We start from the raw sequence: 16,849 nt of genomic DNA on the forward strand, positions 1-16,849 counted from the left end.
TGAGGCAGTCTGCATGCCAGCTCTCACAGAGCAGGGACTGCCGCATTCGGGTACGGGGAGATGGCAGGTATGGCCATGGGAACTCCAGCTTTGGAAAAGATGGGGAGCTCTGGAGACACTGGGAGCCAAGGCCACCCACATCGCCACGACCAGACGCCCTCACGCAGGTACGGAGCACCCACGGAGGAGCACCACACTGCCACGCTGATGCCGCCTTAGCTCTTCCCACAAGGGACTGCCCTTTCCCCTGCCTTTGTGTGCAGCCGCATGCTCCGTCTTGTCCCTTGGAGACTCTGCTTCCCAAAACGGTCACCTGTGACATCCAACTTCAAGTCCTCTCTCTGCACAATTCAGGCCGAAAGTTCTGACGTTTTAAGGAACTACACTGCCAGGTTGTGCGTATGTGTGTGTGTGCGCGCATGAGCCCATGCGACAACCTTCTTCTGTCATCTCCCCCCACAATTTTCTTCCTGGTCCTAAGAAAAGAAATAGGCTCATACAGAATTTCTGTTTCTTAGAAATACTGCTTAAAAAATTTCTTGACTTGTACTCATCCAAAGAAACTAAGTGTAACAGAAAAATCTGTTGTGGAGACACACTCTTCCGATCCCCGCTGTCCAGATTTTAACTGCAGAAAATCTTTTTGCACACATAGGCTGTTAGAAATTATTGCTGTATGTTATTACCTCCCAAAAGCACATTAAGAAAACAGTGTTTAATTCAAATCATGTACACGGAGAAAAAGCTAATTATTCTTCCAGAAAAAAAATACGTAGGGTAAAACTGCATAATAATTTCATTATTCAACCATTATAAGTAAAAAGAGAAAACCAAAGCAAGCCATGCAGTTAAATGTTATTTTTAATTTACTTTTTGATAGACCTATTTTCATATTTGTGTTCTCCTGTTACCAAGGTATTGTACTGAAGATGTCAGTGTTGCTTCCAATCATCAATAGCACTTACTGAAATAGCATCCTGCAAGGAACGGGATTTTCTGCCATTGCTGGACTACTCTTTTTATGGAAAAAAAAATTAAAAGCAAGGCCTGACTGTAGAATAAACCTCCAAAAAATAAATTTTATTTTTGCTATAAGGCAAGAAATGAACATTTAACAAGATCTTTTCTTGCATACTTATTGTCTTCCGGCAAAAATTTATTTCCCTTGCAAATATGCTAATAACATGCTCAGGTAACCTTTAAAAAAGCTTTTCTCTAAAAACTATGAGGTGTGGCTTGAAAGGTTGAGTAGCATGGACCTGAGTTGTCTCGATTGTTTTGAAAGTCCTATAGAGCCAAATAGGTAGCATTATAATAGATTTGTACAGAAATATTTCAAATATCTTAAGGCAAAGAAAACAAGAGTAAAAATTTTTAAAACATTCTTTTAGCCTATGTTACAAGACTCTATAGAGAAGAATATATTTTCTCGGTGAATATTCTGGCACTGCTGTATGGAATTTTTCAAAGTTATTGGAATCATCTATGCACATACATGAATTAAACAACCCATACTAAACCTGTTTCTAAAGCTGCTGAGGGACCCCCACTGTGTCAGGAGTGGAATGTGTCCACTCATCCTGCCTCTGTCATCTCGGAGGAAGCCTGAAAGCAAATCTTCCTCTGGAGGGAGCCCCTCAGGACTAAGGAAGATCCAGTCTGCAACTTTTTTTCCTCCCATAGCAAGGCACAAACACCAGGAGAGTTGATATGATGCCCTCTTTGCTGAAATATGATTAACGACAAAGAAACTTTGACAGTCCTATGTACAGCTATTTGCATTTCTATTTTCCCTTATGCATACGATATGAAATATATAAATCACTCATTTGGCTAACTTCCCAATGGCTTGGATGTTTAAATTTCAAAATTACCTCACAGCACCTTTTTAACCACTGGGAATATTTTGCAGAAAAAGCAAATCTCTGCCCGTTCTCTGTTCCCCAACCATAAACATAATGTATTTTTTTCTGATAATTTTGTCTAGGTGAAGAGCTTTTCCAGTTACAAAGGAATTCAGGTAATGCATAATTACTTAGTAGATTGGCACCTGTATTATATAGCACAAGACATATCAAAGAAATAATAAAGCAACCCATTTATATATTCTTTGACTAGATCAAAGACAGCAAGAAAGGCGGAAGCCATCATTACCAGACTAATGAGGTAACTTTATAAGATTACATCTAAGTTTTTTCCCCCAATCTAACGCTGTGTTTATAAAAGAGGAATTAGTCCCAGTTTGAAAAAAGGTTGTATGTTAATTTAGACAAACCTGGAATGCAGGTCTACTAACTAAATGCTTGCTATATTTCAAACAAAAGGTGATTGCCTTGATATCCCCCAATTATCATTACTGCGAATTCTAAAGCAGTTTAAGTTTTGCTCACAGAGAAAAGCGGCAGAAGAACCTTACCTACAAGGACGTCCAGAAGACAGCTGGTTAAACATAGATAAATTTCATGAGAAGAAAAATACTGAAAGATAGTACTGACCGTTTTTACATACCTATATCTTTTTATTAAAAGGGATCCATGCTGCAGCACGGTTTCAACAAGTATCATGAAACAAAATTCTCGAACGTTATAAATGTTATTACATTCTCATTGGTCCCACACTAGAAAAAATATACCAGCAGCAAACAATGAAAGGTTGTTTAAGAGCCTAATATTGTACTAGTAAAAATAATGCAGCACAGCAACAAGTTCACTGGAGTGCTCCCTTAACAGACAACATACCAGATGTACAGCTGTTTATCTTGAAAAAAAATAAATAAAAGAGGGTATAAAGACTTTTGAAAGGATCTTCTCCTTTTAATATTTAAATATTTAGTACTTAGTAACTAATATGCAAAGCATTCAAGGATTCTTGCATGAAATCATGAATAGCAATAGGTCGTTTTTCAGGGTATTAAAAAAAGCTAACCAGACACACAACAGGATGCCAGCAAGCAGCTTGCATGAGACATAAGGCTTTATATTCCCACTAGGAACATACCTTCTCTGTTTTTGCTTTCCTGGCGTTATGCACAAACCTGCGTCCCAGCTTCTTGGCATACCAGATAGAGGCAAACATTGTAGTGATGAAGATTTCAGTCTGAATATGCAGCACACACAAAAAAATACCAAGAAACTTCCCCCACAACAGAGATACAAATCTAATGCCGGTTAAGGTCTCTCAACTACGCTGTCGCTGTGTCAGGTCCTCTCATGCTGCCTTCTGAAGGTAAAAAAAAACCCACAACCACCAAAACCACCACCCAGTGTGGCCAGTCTGCAGGTGTATTTACATACTGCCAGCAGGGAGTCCGGGGTGAGGCATCTTTGCATCCAGCTCACATCCCGTCTGCTAAGTGCCTGTCTGCAGTTCTTTAGCACTGTCACCACAAACTACATGTGTGTCAGTGTGAAAGGAAGCTGCAGTAAACTACTGTAGCAGACAGCTCACCTCCTCTTCTGTTCTGAGATTTAACTCCTTGGTTCTCTTCCATTTGCAACAGAAGCGAGCAGCAGTTCGAATAGGAGAGACACAGCACTGCAGGAAAGGGAAGGGGTGCAGAAGTGCCAAAAATAGGAATGTGTGTTAACTGTTAGGGTGAAGGAACAGGTGTTTTACGTGCTTCGGTGCAATTAAGATACGAAAGGAAAATGGATTTTCCTCTGTTCTAGCGGTTTGGGTTCTATTCAGAGATATTTTTGTTGCCTAGTTTCAGTTCGCACCAGAAAGGCATCAGAGCTGTTCAGTTCACTTGCTGATGTCAGACATGCTTTGCTAAAGGATTTAAGACTCACTGAAGGACTTCTGTTTTTCTTTGGCAATGGTTGCAATAGAAAACTGACTTTTTTTTCCCAAATTAATCTTTAACTTCTGCCCTACCTAAGCTTGCTTTTTCCTCTTCCTTTAGTTGCAAGTTATTTTACATTAGGAGTTGAGAAGTGTTTATGAACACCTATTTTTTCAGTGAAATAGCAATGTACTCTTTTTCTTTTGTCACATACTTCAGCTTTAACCCCTGCACCTCTCTTCAGTTGTAATCTCCAAACAATAAGCAGAAACATATCCTTTTGGCTCCGGACATACGACTAACCAGATGTTCCTCGCAGCCAGAGGCAGTATCAAAGCTGTAAACTTACAGGGTTTATAGCTACGTATCGTATTTGACACTACTTTGCATTATAGGACAAATCCTGCCCTTTTTCCTCCTACCTACAACCAGGGAGATACCAACACGTGCGATAACCACCGCTGTCCTGTGTGCAGGATCACGTTTGGGATGCGCACATGCAGGAGCAATTTCTGCTCTGCTATTCTGTGTGGTAAAGAGCAAATCAAAATTAATAGATGCATGGCAAAGGAAATACAGTCGCAGCAATCTAGTATAGGGCTCCTGGGGCCAGGGAAGCACTTTTTCTGCCCCAGGTTTTTCAGAGCATGGCTGAAACTATTTTCTCCAGGGTGCATGAATTCAAAAGGGAAAATATTCCACTCCCACTTACAACTTACACAGAACATCCATGTTACTGGAGCTGGATGGCAGTGCTCAAGCTTTGAGCCTAAAGGCACATACTGCTCAATTCCGTTAAGATTATAGAGAGTTCAAAGAATTCCTTCAACGCATTCTAAAATGGTAAGTTGGGTAACTAAATTTAAATTCTTAGATAGTAACTTTTTTGTCAAGGAAACTTCAAGGTATATGTTTGCTTTTTGCTTGACATCTAAAATCTTCTTACAAAATACTTGGTAACCGGTGATATTTCTGGGAAGAGAATAATTTCTAATTACTTCCAAGTCAGACGTTTAGTTAATCCTGGCAGTCAGAAAGTTATAAGATCACACGACAGAGTAAAACCATGTCTCCTCTGGAGTATGGTTGATATAAAAGAGCTCTCTGCCCATAACACTGCTCCCAACTCCCTGAACTCTGGGCTGGTGGTAAGATGGAGTCTCCAATACGCAAAAATCTTTATTACACCACGTAGCAGACTCACACCACTCTCCACATATGTGGGATGACAGAGTGCCCTGTAATGGAGGGAAAGGGGAAGAAGGAAGAAAGATGGCCTGAAAAATTTAGGAAGAAATCAGAGATCTTGTTTCTAGCTGAGATTTCACTGTCAGGAAACATGGATGGGAGAACAAAAGTGCAAAAAAAGGAGAAGCAACATCATCACACAGCTTAACCAACACTACAAATGTTAAAGTAAAAAGAACAGAAAAAAAAATCTTATGTATTATATGCATAAACAGTAGAACACCTCTCCCACTTTGCTCCCATGCTTTTAGGAAGTGGATAGATATAATCTGAAATCATTGCACTACAACCAAAAAAGGGTACATTCTCTCAAGCAACTATTTATATAGTGTTATGTATATTCATTTGCACAGAAAATTGAAGGAAACACTCATTAACTATAAAACCTCCTTTTTATGACTTCTATCATCAACATTAGCAGCTTTGCTGAACTATTTATTCGGGAAAAATAGGGAGCAATAAAAAGCTACAGTTCATCCCACTTAAAGGAAAAAAAATAGAATACATTGTTCATTTAAGGAATAATGACAAAGCAATAGGGAGGTAATTTTCTCCACCTACTGAAACTGTTAGATCAGGAAGAATAAATCTCACCAAATACCTAATTCTCATTCTAATCAGAAGTGCATTTTAACTATTTGCATGCATTTGCAGATCTATCCAAAACCTACAATATAGCAATGGCCAAACTACAAGCCATTTTCTTGCATTTCCACCCTGCAGCAGTCTGCCGTACATTGTCAATAGCAGGTTTATTAGGTCTGTACTGGTACCCAGGGATTTTATGATTATTAATATTTTACTGTAACCTTAACGAAGCCTGCATTTTACAGAAATGTTACAAGCTGAGCTGTTTTAGAAGAAGAAATGGAGCTCCCAGCTGCTGTCTGCTCACAGGAGTAATATGTACTTTAGCTTGCTCACTGAAGTGCTACATTACAAGGGCAGAGAGATGCATGCAATTGAGCAGCAATATTATCGCAGACAGGAGATAATCAGTTAAGAGCAAATTTTAAAAGTGGTTTCTTGCTGCGAATGAGTGGGTGGATTTCAGTAAACCAAACCACATCCACACTATACATTAAATTGCATTCTTGTGCTTCTACAAGAAGAATTGTTCTTACCACAAGTGGGCACATGGGTATAAGCATAAAGCAACTACGGTGTTGAATCCTGGTTTTTTTATGACATGGCTCCCCAACATGGCAAGCAACGGCAATTAATGCACGGTACTGAAACAGATGGTCATTTCAAACACCTTGCCAACTGTTTGTATGCACTGAGTATCACCAGTGTTTCTGATGGCCAGCCTCCTCTTTCAATTTTAACATTGCTCTTTTACTTAAGCAGCACATGGGAAGAAGTGCAGCTTAGCTTTAGACAGGGCATTAATCTTCTCTTGTTAAGGGATAACTTTGCGCAGCGCACACGTGGGGTGTCAGCCTCCCCCTCACACACCTGTGGTGAAGATAGATGTTCACTGTAGATTCTGTTTCTCTCCTACCTCTACCTGAATATATACACACAGTAGTCATAAAATGTGATGACAGGGCCATTTAAAATACAAATACAGTTCAGTCATAAATAATGCCTTTCTTGTAAGAATAGGAAGACAGATGAAGAGATTAGTCATTCAGGGTTTGCGGAACTCTGTTTCCAGTGAAATGGACAGGAGGTGGAACAAGTTAAAAATGAAATACCAAAGACTTAAAACAATCATTTTGATTCAAGGTTTATCAGTTAACACTCGGCGCAGCTGTGGATACCGGAACGGAGCTGATGACGTGAAACTAAGGTAGCTAGCTTTTTTTTTTTTAGTACCAGGCAACAACAGATATTGATTTGGCTGACTGTACAAGCAATCATTTCCCACCCCCAACACAACCAATTATCTTACACAGTTAGATGATGTCAAGACATGTTATTTAATGACAGGAATACTAGGAAAGACAGGAACTTTAATTTCTGCTATTATGTCCAGAAGATACAAATTTTCAGGCAGTCAGATGTCACAGTAGTTAAAGTAGATGGAAGTCCCAAGGTTTTGTAAGGATCTGATTTTTCATTCTTTGTTATAAACAGAGGCAAATGGACAAATGTTCCTCCTCTTATTGCAACAGGCAATATTCCTATAGGAAACCTATGGCCACTCTTACAAACGGGATCGTTACCCCAGTCAGCACCACCAAAACCCATCTGACTTCTCTTTTGGCCAGGTCAGAGCCCACTCTGTTACTGTTACAATAGAAAGAAAAGATTATCATAGAATAGAATCATAGAGTCATCTAGGTTGGAAAAGACATTCAAGGTCCAACCATTAACCTAACACTACCAAGTCCACCACTAAACCACGTCGCTAAGCAGCACATCTACACATCTTCTAAATATCTCCAGTGATGGTGACTCAACCACTTTCCTGGGCAGCCTGTTCCAGTGCTTAACAACCCTTTTCGGTGAAGACATTTTTCCTAATATCCAATCTAAACCTCCCGGGGTGCAACTTGTTACTTGGGAGCAGAGACCACCACCCACCTCACCACAACCCCCTTTCAGGTAGTTGTAGAGAGAGCGATAAGGTCTCCTCTCAGCCTCGTCTTCTCCAGACTGAACAACCCCAGTTCCCTCAGCCGCTCCTCATAAGACTTGTGCTCCAGACCCCTCACCAGCTTCGTTGCCCTTCTCTGGACACGCTCCAGCAACTCAGTGTCCTTCTTGTAGTGAGGGGCCCAAAACTGAACACAGGATTCGAGGTGTGGTCTCACCAGTGCCGAGTACATATGTTTCTACTTATAATATTTTCTGCCAGTTATGATGCTTCACAACAGATTTTTTTTAATAATAAAATGTTAAAATTTTATCACTTAGGCCTGAATTTTAAAGATGGGCAAACCTGGGTAGCTTAAAAGCTAAATGCTTCCTTGGGACATCTAAGTCAATGGCTGGAATAGAGCATAGTAATTCTGAGATTCTGAGAACAGTCATGTATCCTGACAAAGCAATGTTGCAGAGAAGGGGGGGGGGGGGAAATGAAGGAAGATGGGATAAAAATGGAAAAAAGAAGTGAATATGGAATGCTGTATATTAAGGATGGCAGAGGTTCGTACTCTTCCAATTTAAATTTTTCTACTACCTTAATATTTCTTGTGCCAAATCTTTTCTTTATATAAATCACATTTTCAGAAACACAGCTGTGGCATTAGAAGTTTTCCCCAGGTCTAATTTCCCCTTAAAAAAACAAGATACTGCATGCAGACATCTATTCTGTCAGTGTTTCTGATGTATGGCAGAACTGTCTTCTAGAAGAGGGCATGAAAAATTTCATACACAATGTCACAGGACTTCAGAACAGTAAAAAAATAAAATGCAAGCATGTCCTCCTGTGGATGGCCTTTAACCGTGAGGCCCCAAAAATTGTATACCTGCCCTCTCCCATGTGATCATAATTTCTATTTTTCTACTCTTCTGTTATTTGATGTGGTCTATGGCATCAACCTGATACGTGTGGCGCAACAGGCCAAGAGAAGAGAGGATGAGGTGGTGTGCTACATAACTGCATGAAATAGAGCTCTAAGCGTGGGAGCACAAGAAATGGAAACGGAATAAGTCCTACGCTGAGCACTGAGACTTGGCACATCCCTGCACACAGGGATGTATTCGGGCACTTTATATTATACTGACATAAGAGACAATGTTTTAAATTTAGGCAGGTTTTTTTCCTCTTTTATTTGTTAAGCCTTGGAATGGAGACAAACCTAATTATGGTACTTAATTGTGATTTTAGAAATTGATTTTCCACTCTAGTTTCTACTGGTGCATAGGAAACTTGTGTGAGTCACGCAAGTAATAGAACAACTATTAGCAGCCTTGAAAATAAATAAAAACTTGAAAAATGCTACTTTATTCTTGTCTTTGTCCCTAGTTCAGCACGAATTGCTTCGTGCTTCACCTTTCTGACAGAAATTTTTAAGTTTCTTCCTGCTATGTTAAGAAATCACAAGCAAAATGGTGTAGAAAATCCTCAGATGTGCCATTATGCTGCTCAGATTCTTGTATCAAATCAAAGCACAGTGTATGTAGTACAGTCATATATTTGCATGGCAAGTACTCCCACAGGAAATAATATAAATGTACCGGGTTTGCCTGGCAAGGTTTTGGTAGCAGGGGCTGCAGGGGCGGCTTCTGTGAGAAGCTCCAAGAAGCTTCTGCCATGTCCGACAGAGCCAGTGCAGCCGCCTACAAGATGGACCCACCGCTGGCCAAGGCCGAGCCCATCAGTGATGGGGGTAGTGCCTCTGGGGAATGGAGTGAAGAAGGGGAAAAAAAGAAACCTGAGGAAAGAGCAGCTGGAGAGAGGAGTGAGAAGATGTGAGAGGAGCAGCCCTGCAGCCCCCAGCCCAGAGCAGGAGGGGCAGGAGGGCTCCAGGCGCCGGAGCAGAGGGTCCCCGGCAGCCCCCGGGGAAGCCCACGGGGAGGCCGGCTGTGCCCCTGCGGCCATGGAGCTCCACGGGGGAGCAGATCTGCACCCGCACCCGGGGAGGGCCCCACGCCGGAGCAGGGGGATGCCCGAAGGAGGCCGTGACCCCGTGGGCAGCCCGCGCTGGGGCCGGCTCCTGGCAGGGCCTGTGGCCCCGTGGGGAGAGAGAGGAGCCCCGGCTGGAGCAGGTTTGCTGGCAGGACCTGGGACCCCGCGGGGGCCAGGCTGGAGCAGCCTGTTCCTGAAGGACGGCACCCGTGGGGGGCCCAGGCTGGAGCAGCTCGTGAAGAACTGCAGCCCGTGGGAAGGACTCACGTTGGAGAAGTCCGTGGAGGACTGTCTGCTGTGGGAGGGACCCCAGGCTGGAGCAGGGCAGAGGGTGAGGAGTCCTCCCCCTGAGGAGGAAGGAGCGGCAGAGACCAGGTGTGATGAACTGACCACAACCCCCATTCCCCGTCCCCCTGTGCCGCTCGGGGGGAGGAGGGAGAGAAATGGGGAGTGAAGTTGAGCCCGGGAAGAAGGGAGGGGTGGGGGGAAGGGGTTTTAAGAGTTGGGTTTAGTTCTCATTACCCCACTCTGATTTGATTGGTAATAAATTAAATTAATTTCCATGAGTCGAGTCTGTTTTGCCCGTGACAGTAACTGGTGAGTGATCTCTCCCTGCCCTTATCTTATACCCAGGAGCCTTTCGTTATACTTTCTCTCCCCTGTCCAGCTGAGGAGGGCAGTGACGGAGTGGCTGTGGTGGGCTCCTGGCATCCAGCCAGGATCAACCCACCTCAATAAAGTACAAAATTTGTCCTTGGGGAGGGAAAAAAAGAAAGATCAGACATTGGAAGCAGTGCTTATGTGTGTCACCAGTGCATTTTGGAAAGGACTTGCCAAATATAATCCTGAACAAAACTGAATCAAGTGTGGAAACACTTCTATTACAGCACTGCATACATGCCTCCCATCCTGTCAGTACCTTTGTTTTCTTTGTACTTATAAATAACTCTGTGTGATGGTGGAATATTACCTCTGTTTCAGAAAGAGATGAAGTAAGGCACAAAGAAGTAACCTGGTAACAACCATACAGGAAATTGGAGAATCTGCACACTGCCTGGGAGCCCAAAATCTCCTCTCTCTGCCCACCCCGCAGCGTGGGGCCACAGTGTTTGCCATGGCCAAAGTCAAGCAGAGGTGGCATGAACTCTCTGTAATTCAGTCTTGTGCCAGTCACAGCCTTCTGTCTGTCCAGAGCAGGTGAGGAGCAGGAGGGCTGGCAATGTCCATTTACCTATCCACAAAGACCACTGAAATATATCCTTTTTATATGATCTTTCTTTAGGAACAGCAAGTGAGCTTTAATGAGCTCTTCATCTCATTGCTAATCACAAAAGAACGCCAAAAAACAGTTGCAGGCACAAGCATGGGAATATATATCATCCTATCCTAAACATTATTTTATTCCTGGCTGATTACAAGCTGCCTTCTCTTTCAAAGCTCTCCTTAAATCTCACTTTCACTTTATCAGCCCCAAGAGCAAAATTAAAAAGTCAGCTTAAGCAGGATCACCGCAAGTTATAGCCACTGTGTTAGTGAAAGACATGGGCTCCTTTGACCCAACATCATGTAAAGGTTTGAGGTGAATGTGCCCAGCCCTTGTCTTACCCAAGCTCTCCAGAAAACCCTTGTGCACAAGAAGCCAGGTTTCATCGAACTATGAAGCATTAAAGAGCTACAAGTGATGAGATCAAACAGGATAGCTATAAACTAGCCTTGTGCCACTACCTCCTTGCAGGTGAGACACATGTATACCTGTGCGCGTTGAGCCCACTCAGCACGTTTCTGAGCAGCAGCAGCAGAGCCCACGCAGCCCGTGCACGCCGCTCTGTCATCTCAGAGGCTGGGCTGCCTTCAGTCACTCTCCCAAACCTCTGCCAAAGCAGCAGTACCCCACTCCCAGCCGTGGCTCTCTCCAGCCATATTCTGCTGTTGGCTGGGCCATCCCCCACCTGAATAGTCCCTGTCACCCCCTCCCCTCTGAGGATTCCCAGCTGGCATTTTGGTGCTTGTTAAAGAACATAACCCGCATGCAGAGAACAAATAAACACAACAGACAATGACTTCTGCTGCTTTTCATTTCAACTCTCACTCTTCACCGCTGCCCTCAGCTATCCTAGGCTGTGATCCTCACAGCTCATGGGGAGAGGCCCTACGGTTCAGTATCGGTTGGGAAGTGAAGTCATTTCAGAGGCAAATCATTAAGAACAACATTGCTGAACACTTTAGGTGCTGAAAACAGGTTTTAGAAAGCAATGCGTTCTTGCTAAAATGCGAAGGTGAAGAAATATGGAGGAAAAGGTTCTACTTAGTCCCTTCAAATATAAGATAATCTACTACTAAGTATGATGAGTAAAGAACAACAAGTCTTTATCCAGGGCTGGCTGCAATTCTTGCTTCCCATAAGCAGAGAGAAGGAAGAGGTCTCCATGCTTCTGGAACCGACTCACCACATTTCAGTTGCTCAAGCAAAGCAGAGAGAGGACAGTCCAAACCACAGCACCAGGCACCAGGTTTTCTCCCTTAATTCTGCTACAATTCTTCTGCACGAGCTTAATTATTCTTTGCAAGCCAGCTGCTCACTCTGAAAAGAATAATGTTCTACTGCACTGGGACATTCTAAAGATAAAAGTATTAACAAATGTGAAGTAATGTGATAGAAAGCGTTATAGAAAAAGAGAGCATCTACCCCCACACTGGTTGATTCAGAACCTTACCAAATTCTGCTGAAAGGTCTATGTGAGTCCATAACAAAACTGATTACACAAACGCTTCATGGTAATGTGACATGTGAAAAGGTATGTTTGATCAGTAACGGTAATAAAGGCTGGTGTTATATCTATTTTGACCAGAAAGAGAAAAGAACCATAAAGGAATGTGAGGTCAAAACCAAGAAATTATTCTTCTTACACCTACGAGAAGATTTTCAGAAGTAGAAAAATATGTATCAAATATTAAAATATAAAAATGTAGATTTACCTGTCTAAAATGTATTTTGGTTAATTAATTAATTATGTGTTAACAAAGGACAAGAGAACTTTGTGGCACCATGGTTTCTTAATCAGTACTGTTTGAGTGCAACCCCACTCCATCTCACTCCCACTCCTTAGGACAAGCATGAGAAACACAGTTGTGGAAGGAAATTTTTCATTGCAGAGAATTTTGGCACTTTGTAAACCAGAGGAAGAATTGAGGCAGCATACGGCTAGTGGGATATACTTTGATAACAGACAGACTAGAGCAGATCAAAAAAAATCCAGAAATATTATTATAGCTTTTTAGGACAACAATAAAAAATAGCATCTTTTTGAACACTGAAATTTTTAAATTTAATCTGAGTGTTGCAAGAAAACAGAAACTTTTTGTGCTCTCTAACCAGTAGAAAATTGAGACAGTGAAATTGTCAAAATGTTTATCTTTCTTTTTTGTGAAAAATCAGAACATTTCAACCTTCCCCAGGGCTGTCAATACTGCTGTCTAAATTACATTTACATTTAACTTTCCCTTGGGATCCCAGTCAACAGATATTTTTAAAATTTTTGTTCTGCACATCTCACTGAAAATACTTTCTTTTGATTCATACATCTAGCAGCCTAAAAGATTCTCCCACACAAAAAAAACCCCTGATTTTTGCCAAGCTAGGCACATTGGTTGTCTTCTCACATGTCACCCAGATACCATGGAGATGCTAGAATGAACTTATCTGAACTTCTAGAAAAGCACCATAAGGAGAGAAAGTACCACAAACGCAAAAAATTGACTGCTGACCATTTTTCTTTTATATTGGTAAGCACCATATTTCATGCCTAGACCTCCCAGAAGCAGAATGAAAGTTGAACGAAGGACTATTTCTCCACCACTCTCCACAGCTAAACATATAAAAGATTTAATATACCCAGATTTTCAGAACTCATCTTTGCCCTCCACATAGTGATGCGCCAGAACAAGCATCTCCAAGGACTCTAGTTATTTATTATATGGCTCTAGGGGAGCCAGCTCGATAGTGAACTGAACCAAAAGCTTTAAAATGTTTCCTGCTTCCAGCCAAGAGAATTAAATAATGAGCAGTGTGCCAAAATCCCATTCCCAGCATTGGAGGGGAACTCTGATCTTACTCAAGAGAAACAATCTGTTCTTTCCACTTTCCTCCTCTTCACCATTCAAAGTCTTGAAAGGTTCAGTGAAGGTAAAAATTATAAAAGGGCCCAGACTTCTAAGGAGTGCCAGATACTGCTGGTTGTCAGTTAGAGCCTCTTAGTCTTGTAATTAATGATAGCAGTTGGTCTGGGTTATGGTGAGCCCCAGCTCTGATCCAGATCAGATCCATATTACAGCAAGCCCCACATGCAGTGGGTAATAAAGAGAGCGCTTCCAGCTGCCTGCCTACCTCGCACTGACCTGCGCAGCACTCCTGCAGTCATTATTTTAATCAGTTAAGCACATCCCATGGCCAAAACAGTTTTTTTAAAATGCCCTCTGACATGTCTGTCTTGCTTTCAAGCCTCCCCTTTCAACTACATAATAGGCATTTATGCTTTTGTAGTTCCTTAAAAATAGCAGATTAAGTAATGCTCACTTACCTGAGAAGGTACTCTGCCTACAGCAATGCTGTAGGAAGACAATAAAAAGACGGTAGATTGCAACTGCATTACACAAAGGTATTGGTAATTTATTATGATTTAAAGATGAGATAAGCAGACAGCATAATCTTCCAGTCTCAGAAGGTCTCAGTCTGAAGAGGACTAAAGCAATACACCTTTTGATTATCTCATCTATTATGAGCAATAAATCACCATTAAAACTCAGGACATAACGTGACAACATAAACGTGCGATACGACTGCATTGCCTCAGCGTACTTCAAGGCAACAACTCAGTAGCAAAACGTGGCTATCCCCACCTACAGGGTCTCCATCAAAAGAAGTGTATAAAAGAGCATACTAATCCTTTGGTTTGATTGCATGCCCAATGCACATCCCAAGCAATATATCATGGATATATGTTACCTGTCAAATCTCACATTTCTTTGCCCATGCAAAGAGATACGGAATACCAGAGAGTACTTTATAAGTCACAATTTCACTGCTTTCTAGGACAGGGTTTCAGCCTCCACCGCTGTACCGTTAGGAATGTGCGATGTGCCTTGCTGAGAAAGACCTGCATTTTTAGTTGCACGAGAACGGAACACGGCGTAGTGGCAAGGCAAAGCACATTACGAATGCCAATTCGAGAGACTGAAAAAAAAAAGAAAAAAAAAACCAATTTCAAGCGATGTTTAAAATATTGTGCTGGGTTTGACTGGGATAGAGTTAATTTTCTTTATAGTAGCTGGTATGGGGCTGGGTTTGGTATTTGTGCTGAAAACAGTGTTGATAACACAGGGATGTTTCTGTTATTGCTGAGCAGTGCTGACGCACAGTCAAGGCCTTTTCTGCTCCTCACCCCAGCCCACCAGCGAGGGGGCTGGGGGTGCACGGGGAGCTGGGACAGCTGACCACAACTGACCAAAGGGATATTCCATACCATATGACATCATGCTCAGCATATAAAGCTGAGGGAAGAAGGAAGGGGGGGATGTTCGGAGTGATGGCGTCTGTCTTCCCAAGTCACCGTTACGCGTGATGCAGCCCTGCTTCCCTGGAGATGGCTGAACCCCTGCCTGCCCGTGGGGAGTGGGGAATGGATTCCTTGGTTTGCTTTGCTTGTGTGCGCGGCTTTTGCTTTCCCTGTTAAACTGTCTTTGTCTCAACCCCCAAGTTTTCTCACTTTTACCCTGACACTTCTCTCCCCCGTCCCGCCATGGGGGAGTGAGTGAGCGGCTGCGTGGGGCTTGATTGCTGGTTGGGGCTAAACCACAACAGGGCAAATATACGTAAACAAAGTCACTTAAACTGAAACTGGTCCAAAATGGCAAGAAGGTGTATACCCTTTGAATGCCCGAGATAACAAAATGAATTGCAAACTACTTGCAAAGTTCTGGCCTTCAGGCAGTGAGGCAATTTCCCACAACGCTTTTCCCACAACGCTTTTCTATACATCGCGTGAGGGAGTCTGTTAAAGCTGACATACTGTCACCTAAGCTGCATTTAAACATCTGGTTTACGTGCGCTGATAACCTCAAGTAACAGCAACGAAGGGAGTCTTAAAATGTTATTGAATATCATTGTTAATAACTGTTTTACTTGTTTGTCCTTCTTGGGCAGGTTTTAAAATCAGGATTGTAAGTAAAATATGACTCTAAAACACCATCATAATATATAACTGTGTTTTAAATTCAGTATGTTCTTAATGTGTCTTTTGCTACTGTAAAAATTGTAGTTGATTGATATTATGCACCACAATTTTCCCAGTAATAATTGCAACAAATAGACCGAGTTATACGTAGGATGGATATAGTTATACCTGGGATGGTCTGTAGGACGTTTCACTTCAAACAAACAAACAAACAAACAAACAAACACACACCTTTTTAATTCCTAAGAGTTAAATTATCTTCTTCTACTGATTTAAATGGGAGCTTTGCCAAATGAACGACATTTTTTCTCTCTCAGCTGACTATGGAAGAGCCGCTGTTCTTGTGCTTCAGTGCATTTCAGAGTTTTAGGCACTGTACAGGAATTTATAAAAGATTGCGTATTCACTTGGAACAGGGAGCTGACTATTTCCATGTTCCAGACAGTACTGGATACAATGGTAGAAAAATAGAGGTTGCCTAAATGGTTTAGGCATTTAAAACGTATCTAGCTATTGTCATCACCAGCAAAATAATGTACAAGTGATTCTTCAGCTGGGAAGAAAGGTCAAACTATAGACTGCAAAAGTCACACATATTTGATTCATCCAACTGCGTTTCTTTAAAAAGCAGAAAGCTTAAAATACTTCAGAAAGCTCAAAAAAGTAGTATCTTTCACTTAATTAGGCTTCTCAATACATCTGAAAGTACTTTAGAAGTGTAGCACAGGTCAATGAAAATAAAAATCGACAACCATAAAAGCCCTGAATTCGTTTATAAATAAATACTCATTCTGGCACTTAACTCTGCTGTAATTTATCCTACATGAAGAGGAGAAGCTGTACAAGAACTAGCAATTTATCCTTTGCTCAGCTGTGAGCACGGCCCATGGTATTAAATAATATGAAAAACACTTTTTCCTATGAGCACTCACATATTTTTTGTGATTAAATAAATTTCCACATTTGTGTTATGATATACATTAGTATTATTCTTAAAAATCCTCATTTTAACCCACGCATATGATAGAACGTTTCTGCAGAGACAACACAGATTCTCTATCACAT

At 41.8% G+C, this 16,849-nt stretch overlaps 1 protein-coding gene across 5 annotated transcripts in view; it reads right to left on the reverse strand.

Annotated features, from left to right (window-relative positions):
* DLG2 (discs large MAGUK scaffold protein 2) overlaps nucleotides 1–16,849 on the reverse strand; it is a gene marked incomplete at both ends in the record, with an annotated part of 787,463 nt that overhangs the window by 533,944 nt on the left and 236,670 nt on the right. The window contains one exon of one of the 5 annotated variants that reach the window (XM_082013955.1): nucleotides 2,998–3,075. The exons of the other annotated variants lie outside the window; for them this stretch is intronic. Coding sequence (XP_081870081.1) covers nucleotides 2,998–3,075 — 78 coding nt within the window. Of the gene's footprint in view, nucleotides 1–2,997; nucleotides 3,076–16,849 lie in introns of those variants that run through there. 5 annotated transcript variants of the gene reach the window in all.

Source organism: Phaethon aethereus (genome assembly GCF_964289735.1).
Source record: "Phaethon aethereus genome assembly, chromosome: 1".
NCBI classification, from domain to species: Eukaryota; Metazoa; Chordata; class Aves; order Phaethontiformes; family Phaethontidae; genus Phaethon; species Phaethon aethereus.